Genomic DNA, 13,649 nt, shown 5'->3' with positions numbered 1-13,649 from the left:
AGGTACACGCATGCACTCTGCCAAGTAAGCACCCCAAAATAGAGCAATATAGGTCATCTCAGTGCATAGGACCACGTGTGAGCCTGAATGTCTGGGAATATTCTCTAAGCAAGCACTGGAGCCCAGGGACCCAAGGTAGAGTTGCAGTGCATGTAGTGTCAGTATGTGAGTGTGTAGTGTGTAATCTGCCGTCTCCGCATGCACCAGCGGTGACTGTATTAACTTTCTCCGCTCTGATGGTTACGTGAGCATTAAATAGTCGATAATGAGCTTCGAGGCCGGCCGCCAGGAGAGCGAGGGGCCAGCACGAGATTCGAATCCCACCAGCCCACCGTTTCAGAGAGCCCTCCACACCACCTCCCTGACAGAATTCCAGATGATTAATGGTCTTTAATTTCGTCTTTGTTCTGCACCAGCCAGACGGAGCCTCGGAATAAGCGAAATAAGGCAAGGGAGGCGACATAAAAAAAAAAGCTTGTCTATTGATGATCTCTGGTAGCGTGTGTGTGTGTGTGTGTGTGCTTTGTGAAGCAGATGCACACATTTGGAATTCCAACTGCATTTATGAAATTCAATTATGCTTACATATTGCTGTGCCGAGCAGAAACATGCCCTCTGTTTTTTTTTTAGGTTGTTGCTTTCACTCCTCTCTGTCTGTCTCTCTCGCTCTCCCCCCTCTCTCTCTCCTCCGTATGCAAATAAAGAGTGGATTTCTGCCTCTGATTCGACTGACTTCTTCTGTTTTTGTTGCGGTTTGGAAAACAACTTTATATTCCGTGCTTCTCCTTCTCTTCTTCTTCTGTTTTTTTTTCTGCTCTCCGTCTCCCTCTCTCTCTGTCTCTCTCTCTCTCTCTCAACACAAGGAAGGCAGCAGGTTCACACAAGCAGCAGATGCAGCTGGTATTTGCTTATCGAATGTGTTCTGTTGTGCGAGAAAGGGGGGAGGGAGGGAACGGGGAGGGGATGGGAGGTGGGAAGAGAGAAAAAAAAACATAAGCGCGGGACAATCTCTGAGCCGAGCAGAAGGGAGAGAAGATTATTATTGTTGTTTACCTTAAGTTGGGATTAGACTGTAAATTGGGCGCAGGCTTTTAATAGGAGCTAGCAGGAAGGGGAGCGAGAGACGCGCTCCAATTATCGAGCCAAAACTTTCCCGGCGAGGATTTAACAGCGCGCCGGAGCGACACAGCCGACGAAGCCGGCTAACCTCCCCGGCCGCACCTAGCAGCCTCTGTCTCTCTCTCACCCTCTCTTTCTTTCTTTCTTTTCTCACTCTCTCCCTCACATGACCACCCACCCACCCGCCAGCGCCTGACTGCTGTGTTTAAATTATCCAAAGCTCCAAAGCCAGGACTTCTCTCTCTCTCTCTCTTTCTCTCTCTCTTTCTCTTACTCACACACACACACACATTAAAAATGGAAATAGAGGCCTGTAGAGATGTGCTATTAGGCTGTGTGTTTTAATGAACTGTCTGTTTGAACCCTGTCCTTAAGCCTTGGCTGGTGAACGGCAACGCTCTGACACGCAAATATAAACACACACACACACACAAAATGCAACTTCTTCACATTTGCAACAAGTCTGAAAAAGGAAGGGGAGATAGAGAGAGAGCGAGGGAGAGAGAGGCCTAGAAAGAAAGTGAGAACGAGAAAGAAGAAAGAAAGAAACAGGGACAAGAGCGAAAGAGAGTAGGGAGAGAGAATGTGGGAAGAAAAGAGTGAGAGAGAAGGAGAGAGTAAGGGAAAGAGAAGAAAGAAAGGCCGTGGGAATAAAGGAATGAGAGAGGGAAAGAAGATGAGAGTGTGAGAGAGAAACCCAGCCAACACGTGCGGCTCACATGGGTGGAAGGTGGGCTAGGTGGTTTGCAGGTGGGCATGGGTTCTGAATGGGGTCGTCCATGTGTTGTTACTGGAGCCAGTTGGGCTTCCCAAATGGACCCCATTGTTACAGCCCACCTTAATCTCACATGGGTCCCATCTAGGCCCCAGTGTACAACCCTAGTGATGGAGCCCATGTTTAACCCCTCAGTTTAACTCAGGGGAAGAGAAAGAAATATGGAGAGGGAACGAGAGAGGGAGAGAGAGAGACGGGGAGAAGGGAGGGAGTGAAAGAGAAAGAGGGTAAGAAAAGAGAGAGGGAGAGAGTGAAAGATGGGGAGAGAGAAAGAGAGCATAGTAGGAGTGAGAATGAAAGAGGAAAAGAGAGAGAGAGGAAGAGAGTGAAGGAGAATAAGGACAAGGGAGAAAAAAGAAATACGGAGAGGGAACGAGAGACGGGGAGAAGGGAGGGAGTGAAAGAGAAAGAGGGTAAGGGAGGAGAAGGAAAGACATGGGGAGAGAGTGAAAGATGGGGAGAGAGAAAGAGAGCATAGTAGGAGTGAAAATGAAAGAGGAAAAGAGAGAGAGAGGGAGAGAGTGAAGGAGAATAAGGACAAGGGAGAAAAAGAAAGATGGAGGGGGGGAAAAGAGATGGAGAGAGAATAAGAGAAAGAGGCCATAAAAGAGAACAGAGAGAGAATGAGAGGGAGAGAGTGAAAGAAATAAGAGAAAGAGACCAGACCGTTATATAGAGAAGAAAGAGCGAGAAAATGAGAGGGAAAGAGTAAGTGAAAGAGAAAGAGGGGAAGGGAGGGGAAGGAAAGATATGTGGCGGGAATGAGAGAGAAAGGAAGAGTGAAAGAAAGAAGGGGAGTAAAGGTAGAGAAGAGAAAGACAGAGAGAGGGAGAGTGAAAGATGGGGAGAGAGAAAGCGGTACAGTAGTAGAGAATGGAAAAGGAAAAGAGAGAGGCGAGAAGAGAGTGAAAGAAAGACATGAGAGAGAGAGGGAAAGAGAGAGAGAGAGAGAGACTGAAAGGAAGAATAGAGAAAGAAAAAACATATAACAGTTGTAAGCATGGCTGAGTGTGTGTTCGTGTGTGGGAGAGAGAGCATATATGTATATACACACACATAAGATATAGTGGCGACACTTCACTGTAGGGCACCATTCATTAGGCCGTACGTGATGGCCTACATCAGCCTTGCATGGCTTCTGTCTCTCTACACACAGACTTGTCGTGGGTGGGAAGCAGCTGCACTGTAGAGCACCATTCATAAGGCTATACGACAACCTGCACAAGCTTTCTCCATGACAGCTGACATAAACCTCATGTGGCTTATTCCCCCAAACATATTTCTAGTGACCGGTGTCATCTAAATGGACAGAAGTAGCCTGTATGACAACTGACATCGTTTTTAATAAGCCTGTATAAGTGTTTGTGTAGGCTTATGTCAGTTGTCATAGAGAAAGCTTGTGCAGGTTGCCATGTAGCCTTATGAATGGTGCTCTACAGTACAGTGTTGTTGATATAACCTCTTCCCACCCACTGCAAGTCTGAGTGTGGCGAGAGATGGAAGGGGAGGGGGCGCTGTGAATATGTGTATGTGTGTAAGAGAGAGCGGGAGGGAGTGTATTTGTGTGTGTCTGTGTGTGTATGTGTGTGTGCGGCGTGTTTCCACATCTGTGGGTGCGTAACTCGCTATTTGCCTTGGAGATTAGAGGGCCTTCATCTGCCGCTACCAAATGAGCTCTCTGGCTGGGTGTGATGACAGCTTGCCCGAGGTAGAATGATGCAGGACCCTGCCGCTGGCTCGCTGCCTAATGACTGCAAAGCCTTCTTCAAGTTTTACTTTTGATCTGCGCCAGTCAACAGCCGCTTTCTCCCTGCCACCGACAGATGGGCTCTTAAATTTATCAAATAAAGAATTGGCCCCCACGACATAGTTTTAATTAATATTGGCTCTTTTAACATGACAGAGTACTTAATTAAAAAAGCACTTACTGTACTCAATCCAACAGACTGCAGCCACAAACGAGGCCCTGTCAGCTCACGAGAGACCAGAGGCACACACACACACACACATACACACAAACTCACATATATACATGAAAAATACACATGTTCACTCATGGCTGTGGGCACATTAAACATTTGCATGTTGTGCCCTCTGAACTGGGTTCCAGTTGCTGAGCAGTTGGGGGAGGATGGAGAACTCCTGATATCTCAGGTTAAAAAGGCACTTCTCAGATTCATCCTGTATTTTTTCTCCTGTACATGCTTCTCAGTGTGACGCAGCTGTAAGCGTACAACTTTAGACACTCCACCCACATGTGTGTAAATCATCTGCATCTGATCTCTACTGGACATTCTGACCAGGCATTGTGATTGGCTAACCATTGGGAATGAAAATCAAGAAGTTAATGCAGGACCAATTTCTGAAATAACACTCTGCAGGGAACATCATACCATCAACATATGAAGCAAGGTTGCACTCAAGAGGCCTTTTCTCTCTTCTGCTCAAAAATGACGAGAATTTCCTATTGGCTGGGATTTCGGACACTGCCGGTAGACCTGTATGACTGTACTCTTCCATACACCTGCAGATTCTTCCTTCACACTATGGCCTTTGACACGCTCAAATGCAATCACTCCTTTTTGCCAACCATTGACATCTGCTTTGCGGCCCATTTTCCACACATCCAACGAGACATTCACTGCAATGTACCACCTCTTGTCAATCTGTGAATCCTGTCACACACCCTGCAGGTATTTATAGCCTGATCAACCTCGTGCCAGAGCCTGACGTTAACCTACTGTCTTAAAGTTTTGGTCCAGGAAGCTTATTGTGAAGTACTATCAGTGAAGGCAGAGCATGACGACATAGACAAGTGGACTCATGTGGCTAGCAGACAGGAAAAGACTACAAACACACACACGAGTACACACACATATCCCTGCCTGTGTTAATGTGTGTATGCTGTAAAAATCAGGCTCCTCAGAGGTGGCCAGGGCCTGCTGTAGACGCTAGGAGGCCATAGGCAAGATTATGCTTCTGAGGTCCCCTGCAGCTGAAACTCACCAACTCATTTTAGCATCTATTTACATAATCTGCTAGATTAAGAGTATGAATACATAAACTAAAAATATATTTAAAAAATTATAAACCTAAAAAGAAGCAGCAAAATCAAATGAACGGAGGCATACTTACACTTTTATTTGCACTTCATCCAGTGAACCAATGTTTTTAGATGCCAACCGCCTCCATGACCTGCCTGTAACCCACTCACATGCATGATATTTTTTCAGCACTAGGGTGTGCTGCTATTTTTCATGTAGGTTTTAAAGACCTCGTTGAAAGAAGAAGCTCATATCAGCAGGATATAAGGAACATGTATTTGTGGTTATCAGAGCTGGTCCAAGGCATGCTCAAATTACGCGAACGCTTAGGGCCCCAATGCCACCAGGGGGCCCCCAAGAGCACCAAGATATCATGATAAAAAGTACATCTTTTAAAAATAACATTAAATAATAAAACAAAATGGTATTACACAGGTAAAGAGTAGATATATTACTGTATTTTCGTAGTTGGCACACCAATGCTAGGTTAATCAATTTCTGCTGTTGACTGCTGCCCCTGTTGGGCAAAGGTACATATGCACCGCTTGGGTGGTCGATAAAGGCCCGCGCGGTTCAGCGTATTGCACAATATCTTTCTTCCTATGAAATGATGAAACTAAATCTGCTTAGTATATAAATATAAAATACTATATAAAGTGTTTTCCCAGAATATACAAGATATAACATTGCTAACATGGCTAAAACTAACTTTCTGTAGATTCTAGGATTTATTATTAAAGCGAAAAGTTTAACAATGTGGTCAGTTCCTTATATATGCAAACCTGATTGACCTCATTGACCTCATTAAAGCCTGATTCTGATTCTCTCTTTCAGTGCTGGCCAGAGACTGTGACACTGGACTGAATGCAGAGATCTCCTACTTCATCCAGAGTCTGGACTTTGGAGTCTCAGCTCAGGGGGTGGTGAGCCCCAGCAGGAAGCTCGACTACGAGAGACCCAATCACATGTACGAGTGTGTGGTGGTGGCTGTGGACAAGGGCACACCTCCCCGCACTGGCACCGCCTCCATCCGAATCCGCATGGCCAACGTCAACGACGAGGCACCTGTGTTCTCCCAGGCTGTGTATGTACATCCTCTCTATTTCTCTCTGTTTACACACAAAGCACACGTCACGTCGGAGTGTGAGGTCTCCTACACTTCAGTTGAGCTGTTCGATCATGACTGTGACTTTCAGTTTAAGGGGAATTCCACATATTTATGCAAATGTATGCATAATTCTGTAGTGGTGATGTAAATGAGGATATAAAAGAAGGAGGGAGTTGGTGTAAAATGATTCATTGCACAGAAACGTACCAGCTGGATTCTTGGTTGGTGACCGGAACCAGGTGTCATGATGTTTACAACAAAGATATCCAAGCTTTCTATGTAATGTACTGTAATGACTAGTGGGTGCACTATTTTACCCTACAATGCCATACAGTACCCCGATTTCTCCCAATTCGCTCGTAACTGCCCCTAGCACTAGCACAGCTCCTGACATAGGGAGGGTGAGGACTAGCAAAGCCAGTCACCGCCTGTTTTCGAACTGCCACTGATGCGTTTCCAGCTCCACCACACCAGCTAACAGAGGCCTGTGCCAGCCATCATCACATTTAGAGTGATGCGAGGAGAGAGCGCCATCTACCCACCTGGAGAGAACACAGCCATTTGTGCTGAAACATCTTCAGAAAGACGCTGAAGACAGAGGGAAAAACCTACGTTTTCAGATATATCCAGAGACGTGGGGACGGGGCCTGAGTGTCCTTAAATCCCTGACAGCTGGTGTATAATGTGTTATCTGTCAGTCAGATTCATCTTACTCTGACTCCATTTCTGTGTCCTTTAACTCTCCTTTTATGTCCCTCTCCTCTTCATCGCATGTCTTTTTCCAGCACTGTAGTGTGCAGTTCAGATAATTTCACTGTTTCTCACCCATGGTGGTCCGGAATGGGATTTCATGGTTCTTCCAGTGCAGCAATAAGCAAAAAGACATCAGGCTTCATGGGCCTGGCATTTCTTTAGAGTAGCCAGAAGGAGAAGCAGACATTTGGACCGATTCAGCAGAAAGACAACACACACACACACACACAAAGAATTTTACACTTCTGCCCATAATCAGACTAGAAGCTCTAAGACTAAAGACAGAGGAGTGCTGGGAGTTCACAGTTACTACTGCTGGAGTGTGCACACACACATGATGATGGATATACACATGATGTTTGTTGTTGAAGGTAAAATCTATAGAAGTTAAAAATGTCACGAAGCACTGCTGCAGGACAAGTGTGAGTGTGTGTGTGTTTTTGTTTATTTCTTATTGAAAAGAGGAGAAAACCATCCGCAGTGTCAGATTTTTGTTGCGTATCTCTTCTCGTAGTGTTCTAAATATCCATGCCGCTCTAACTTCTGATTCGTTTGATCGACTGATTTTGTAATTCAGGCTTGTATACAGCTTTTGATTGAACATACAGTTTCCACCTTTGCAACACCTAGTTTTTCCCATTTTATACCACAATGATAGAAATACACTAGTATAAACAAGCACACAGGGTACCACAACAACCACTTTGCAGCACTATAGCAACCAGCTGGGATACAATATCAACCACTTAGCAACACTATAGCAACCACCTAGCAAGTTAACAAGAGAAATGTTAAAAATGTGGAAGACGGCGCTGCCACTATCACCCAAGGATCATTTGTTTGAATCCTGGGGCATGCTGCCTGCCATTTGCAGTCGGAGCCTGAGCGAGCACAATTGGTCTTGCTGTCTTCTTGGGTGGGAAGATGGAACTCTCTCTCCCTACACCACTTCAGTGTGATGCTGGCTAGCACGGGCATCTGCTAGCAGATGCATCAGAGCTGGGTATCTGGCACCTGGTGCTTTCCTCCGAGCATGTTGGTTGCCTGGTGATCTTGCATTGGCAGCAGTTTGAAAAGAGGTGGTGGCTGGTTGCACATGTGTTGGAGGAGGCATGTGTAAGCTCTCATCCTCCCTGTGTCTGGGGAGGGTAATAACGAGTGGGTTGGGTAGTTGGCATATCTAAAATTGGGGCGGAAAAAAATGTTGCATGTATTTGCACAGTACCCTATTAACTGACCGTTTACTTACATACAGTATATATAAAATACAAATGGGACATACAGCATGCACAATTTCATGTCTTGACAGGGTAAAAAAGCAAGTGTAAGTGTGTGTGTGAGCATGTAATGAGTGAGTTGTGCTGGTGTGGTGCTGAGTGCTGCTCCAGTGCAGAAACTGCATGGTCGTTTGCGAGTGCCCTGGGACAGGCTTCAGAGGAAACAGATGGTGACTCTGTGATGTTCAGGGACGGATCTCTCTCTCTCTTTCCCTATTTATATGTCTTTCTTTGTCTCTCTCTCTCTATGTGTGTCTCACTCTCACCGTCTCTTGCTCTCTCGCTCTGTCTTTCTGCAGGTATAAGACTTTTCTGTCTGAAGATGCTGGTCCTGAGACACTGGTGGCCATTGTGCATGCCAAGGACCCAGATGGGGACGGAGTGACATATGCCATCACTGGAGGCAACGAAGATAGCAACTTTGAACTGGACAACCTGAAGGGTGGGTAGAGTCAATAAGGAAAGTCAAAGAAAGGCTTTGTGCATTTATCTGGATATGTTCAGATCATGATGTAGCCAATCCAGACATTTATAGATTTTTTTACTGCAGTTTTTATTACATACCATCATTATGAGCAAATATTTTTTGGACAGTGACACAACTTTTGTAATTATGCATCCCTACATCACCACAATGGATTAGAAATGAAGCAATCAAGATGTGATTGAAATGTAGAGTTTTAACTTTAATACAAAAAATATTACATTAATCATACACTGCAGAAATTATCCTGCTACTTCTATCAGCAGTGATATCATGAATAAACACCAGTGACCCAGTTTCATTGGCAGCTATAACAACATACCCATGCTGTAACAGTGCCTCCGCCATGTTTGACAGAAATTGTGATATGCTTCAGACCATGAGCTCATCCGTTCCTTTTTCTTCTCTGCCCATCGATCTGGTACAAGTTCACCTTGATTTCATCTTTTCAAAGCCTTCTGTTTGAGGTCTTATCAGGCCTTTTAGTTGTTTCAGATTACATCAGTCTAAGCTGGCCTTTCTGTTCCTGAGTGTTATCATTGAATTGCATCATGTTGTAAACCCTCTGTATTTACATTCATGTAGATGTCACCTAATTGCAGACTTTGTCAGTGATATCCTCACCTCCTTGAGAGTGTTTATAGCCTCAGTAGATGCTTCGACACTATGGCTCACCAGTGCATTCCTCCAAACTATTGATTTGGCCACTCAGAAACAGATGTTTCTCCTGTCTCTCTGATTGGTCTGTTTTCATTTCTTCAGTGTAATCGTGGCCTCCTTCACTTGTATCCATACCTTTTTGGACTGCTTCCAAAAGCAAAATTGTGGAACACTCCTGACCTTTTATCTCCTTAGTGCATCATTAACTGATGAGGGAACAGATCATACTTGGACATTAAACTACTTATCAGTCATTTGTACAATTACCTTTGAGCCTGGGAAAATGGAGGTACTGGGTAAAAATGGCTGTAATTTGTGAACGGTGAGCTCACTTTTTTTGTTAAACCCCTTGAATTCACCATGAAGCTGGACCTGAAGGTATATGAATAGGCATATACTTCACATAATAGTACAGAAAATGGTTGGTTACTTTTTATTTTTTTATTTATTGCATCCAACATCCATGAAGCTTCTTTTATTCTAGTGATAGGAAACACAGTATTACATTACAATACTGTACCTCACATCACTGCCCCTAACTCCTTACTCTGCAGACTAAAAGCATGCATTGTGTGTGGATTTCTTGGTGTTTGCATGTTTGTATTTATATATATATATATATATATATATATGTGTGTGAGTGTGTGTGTGTACCACTGTGTGTACATGGGCATGGCTGTTACACACCAGCACACACACACACATGGCCTCAGGCTTCCACAACGTACACGTTTCCTAAACAAACTTCAAAGCCTCCATCAGTGTATTTATTTTATTGCATTGCCAATTTTTTAAGTGTGTGCTTAAAAGAGGATTATGTGTTGTTAATCAGAGCTGAGAATGGAGGGAGAAAGAGAGAGCGAGAGATAATGGTGTAGCGTACACTGCTGTTCGAAAATGTGGAATGAGTGTTTCTAGTTATATAAACTCAGTAGTAAAATGCAAGCTGACTCTAATACACAACTCTTGTTGCTTAATGAATTGTCTAAAATGACTGGTAATTACAGGTAATTACAATAAAATTAAGATTCAAAATGTCATATTTCAATAGAATTTTTGTTTTCAGTATTAGCAATTATATAGGCAACAAGTAATATATTTATTTATTTATTAAATAAGACCTTATTTTTCTCAAAACTCTTAAAATACTGGAAATAAAACTGGAAAGGAGATATCTATAGTTTTATTTTCTTTGGACTTCAAATGCTAAGAGCTTAACAGTTACTCCAACAAAAGCAAAACAAACTTTATGCCCTTATTTTCGGAAGAAATAATGAATGAGCAGGTGTCCCAGTACTTTTGTCCATATTGTGTATTTATTAAAATTTAGGTTTTTCTGACCACTTACTGGCCAGATTTTTAAACATAATTGTCTTAGATGCCTTTTATGCCATGCTTTACACTAGGTCAACTATTACTGCAGATGCATGAACAGAAATGATGAATTATTATCATTAACAAGTGATTCAGAAATTCTTAGTGCTCTTTTTTTATTATTTGGTATTTGTTTGTGCCAGGCATTATCAAACTGCGCCGCAGCCCTCCTCCTAAACTGCGCGGGCCGCAGTACGTCCTCAACGTCACAGCAACCGATGACAACACAGCCGGCGGCCCACTCCCCCTCAGCAGCTCTGCCCAGGTCATTGTCGGCATCAATGACATCAACAACAACAAGCCTGTGTTTGAAGAGGTGAGATGGGAAAAGGAATTAATTGTGCCCACATTCACCACATAATCTTACACACACATTCCCACTTACATTGAACTACAGGAAAGTATACAAATGTAGATCTGCAGGTAATCTCAGTTTCTGTGTGAGCTCTGTAAATGGATACACTGAGGCGTTATGTGACGATATAGACGATACACTGAGACGTTATGTATTTTTACACAAAATAATACGTAAATGACCTTCCCTTGTAGACTGTTTTGTATTGTGTCTCTTTCAAAAAGCAGTCCAGGCTGAAACACTCTGTAAGCTTTTCAAATTATGTCAAAAAAGTGTGTGACAGCAGTGATAAGGAAGTATTTTTAGCTGATGCCTGTTTACTGTAGTGAATACTTAACCATAGTTTAAGCATACAGTCCATGAATACCTAGGGTTAGCTGTGTGGTTTAGCAGTATCTGCATTGCGAATGTGAATGTAAATGCAAATGCGAATGTGGATCTACTTGACCAGAAGAAAGGAGGAATAGACCAGCGGATGAGACGGTTTAACAGAAAAGATGAGAGGATGAGCAAGAGAGTGATAGAATGAGTTCAGAACGATCCAGTGCGTTCACGAGAACGAGATGAAAGGAGGGCTGAGGATGATGGAGAAGCTGAGAGAGGAAGATAAAGAGAGAGAGAGAGAGAGAAAGTTACAGAAGGATGAAAGGCACTTTTTTGGAACTTGGGTGCTGGGGAGAAGAGAAGAGAGGGATGAGGGACAGCTGGTAGAGGGAGATCTGAGAGCTATGCATACTCTCTGGTGGGCCGGCAGCGTCTCTGTAGCATGAGGAGAGAGAGAGGAGCAGAGGGGGCAGTAAAGCCCCTGTCCCTACTGCCCTGGGCAGGGCAGGCCAACACTCTGCCACTTCTGCTGTTGCTGCTGATGTTGCTGCTGAGGTCCATAAATATTTCAGAGTGTGGGGTTTAACCCGGACACTGTGGATGCATATGAAAGAGGAGCTCTAAGTATGCCCAGGAGGCAACATCTGGCCCCACTCCAGCCCCTGCTGCCCATCCCTGTGTTAAAGGTGGGGGATATGGTGACATGAGAGGGTTGACTCTATTAATTACTCCACAATAAGCTTTTCTGGGCATACTGTGGGTATTGGCAGTCTAGAACACTGATGGTTCATGAAAGAGCCCAGAATCTCTTTGTTGAAATAATATTTCCATATATATATATATATATATATATATATATATATATATATATATATATATGGAAATTAAGCTTTCATTTTATTGTTATTATGATATGATCACAAAAGATCAAAGATTTGACCCATTTCCATAACCATACAGCAATTTAGCTCTGCCCATGAACTAGGAAGCTCTAAGGAGTGTTTCAGCCTAGACTGCTTTTGGGTGGAGACACAACACAGCCAATCAGAAAAGGCCATTTACAATGTCGACTGTGCAAAAACCTTGTCCATCTTCATTTTTGTTGTTTTTACTTTTTAGACATAATTGGAATCTTGCAGTTGTGTTTCTACATGGTGTCAAAAAATAATGAATGATGATTGGACCAATAGAAATGCTCCAAAATGAAAATGAACGTTAAGGTTTTTTGCTTCTTCTGTTAAAGTCTTTGGTGATTTATGTTTTTTGCATGACAATGACAATATTTCAATCTTAAAGTTTTTATTAGTATTATAATAAAATAATTATAAATATACTTATAATGGGATTCCATATTCACAATAAAATGTGATAGGCTGGTATGTGGCTAAAATTTCACTCTATAATGACCGTAGGTCTTCCTGTGGTCTGCACACATGCCAATAAATAAGAAATCCCATTTTCTTTGAAAATAATTGTGTAAAATAAAATTGTGTAATAAAAAAGAAATTTTCCTATTTATTCTATTTTCTATTTTTTGCGGGGTGGTTGGGATGAGCTTGGCAGACCTTGAAATCAATGTCATCAATGTTAACGACCATCAGCTGAAATAATGTCACTTCCTCTTTGTGATGTAATTTAAAACAACAGTACATTATTTACAGGTAAAGCAAGTTTTGTGCCGTGGTCAAGTCAAACTGAGGGACGCACACAAATCCTAACATTTTTAATCAAAAAAGCTTTCGGTAGTCTTTAAAAGGATAGCTCTGAATACCTGCACAACTAATAAAATTTATGGAACTAATAGCTCCAAGTTCCATAAAACACACCTAACCCATCTAATCAAATGCGATTCAAATGACACCTGTGCATAGAATGACTCAAAATATGGATGATAGGTAGCATGTTAAACTATCTTGATGCTCACTGAATACACTGTATTGTGTGTGTTATTGCTTATGGAAATTATCTGTACTATGTAATGTGAAAATGTCCTAAAGTATTGGGACATAAGATAAGAATATTTCCCACCACTGCTCATTGTCTCTGACCAGGCCTTCTCCCAGCACTTACCATGCAACTGGAGCAGTCGAAGCAGGCCACAGAATGGATAATGCAGCCTCTTCATGATAGCGCGCCCCCCATTGCTTTTCTCCGCTGCCCAATAAATGCCTATCCCCCGCTGCTCTGCAGTCAATGCTTGTCTCTGCTCCTAATTGCACAATAGATTACAGCAATAGACTATCTGTTAAAGTGTTTTCCCTGGCTAAACTGAGAAATCCTCCCTAAGCCCTCCGTGCCTTCTCTAAACTGTGTCTGTGTATGTGTGCAAGTGTGTGTGTGTGTGTGTTGGTGTCTCCGTAGTATGTATGTGCGCTG

The 13,649-nt window shown here is 42.9% G+C and overlaps 1 protein-coding gene across 1 annotated transcript in view; it reads left to right on the top strand.

Moving 5' to 3' along the window:
• The window catches only part of LOC140556314 (neural-cadherin), a 156,355-nt gene that overhangs the window by 87,445 nt on the left and 55,261 nt on the right, over nucleotides 1–13,649 (top strand). The window contains exons 6-8 of the mRNA XM_072680080.1: nucleotides 5,773–6,022; nucleotides 8,376–8,518; nucleotides 10,738–10,910. Coding sequence (XP_072536181.1) covers nucleotides 5,773–6,022; nucleotides 8,376–8,518; nucleotides 10,738–10,910 — 566 coding nt within the window. The remainder of the gene's footprint in view (nucleotides 1–5,772; nucleotides 6,023–8,375; nucleotides 8,519–10,737; nucleotides 10,911–13,649) is intronic.

This window comes from Salminus brasiliensis, chromosome 5 (assembly GCF_030463535.1).
Source record: "Salminus brasiliensis chromosome 5, fSalBra1.hap2, whole genome shotgun sequence".
Classification (NCBI taxonomy): domain Eukaryota; kingdom Metazoa; phylum Chordata; class Actinopteri; order Characiformes; family Bryconidae; genus Salminus; species Salminus brasiliensis.
Note: the sequence above shows the minus strand (reverse complement) of the source record. Positions and strands in the feature narration are given on the sequence as shown.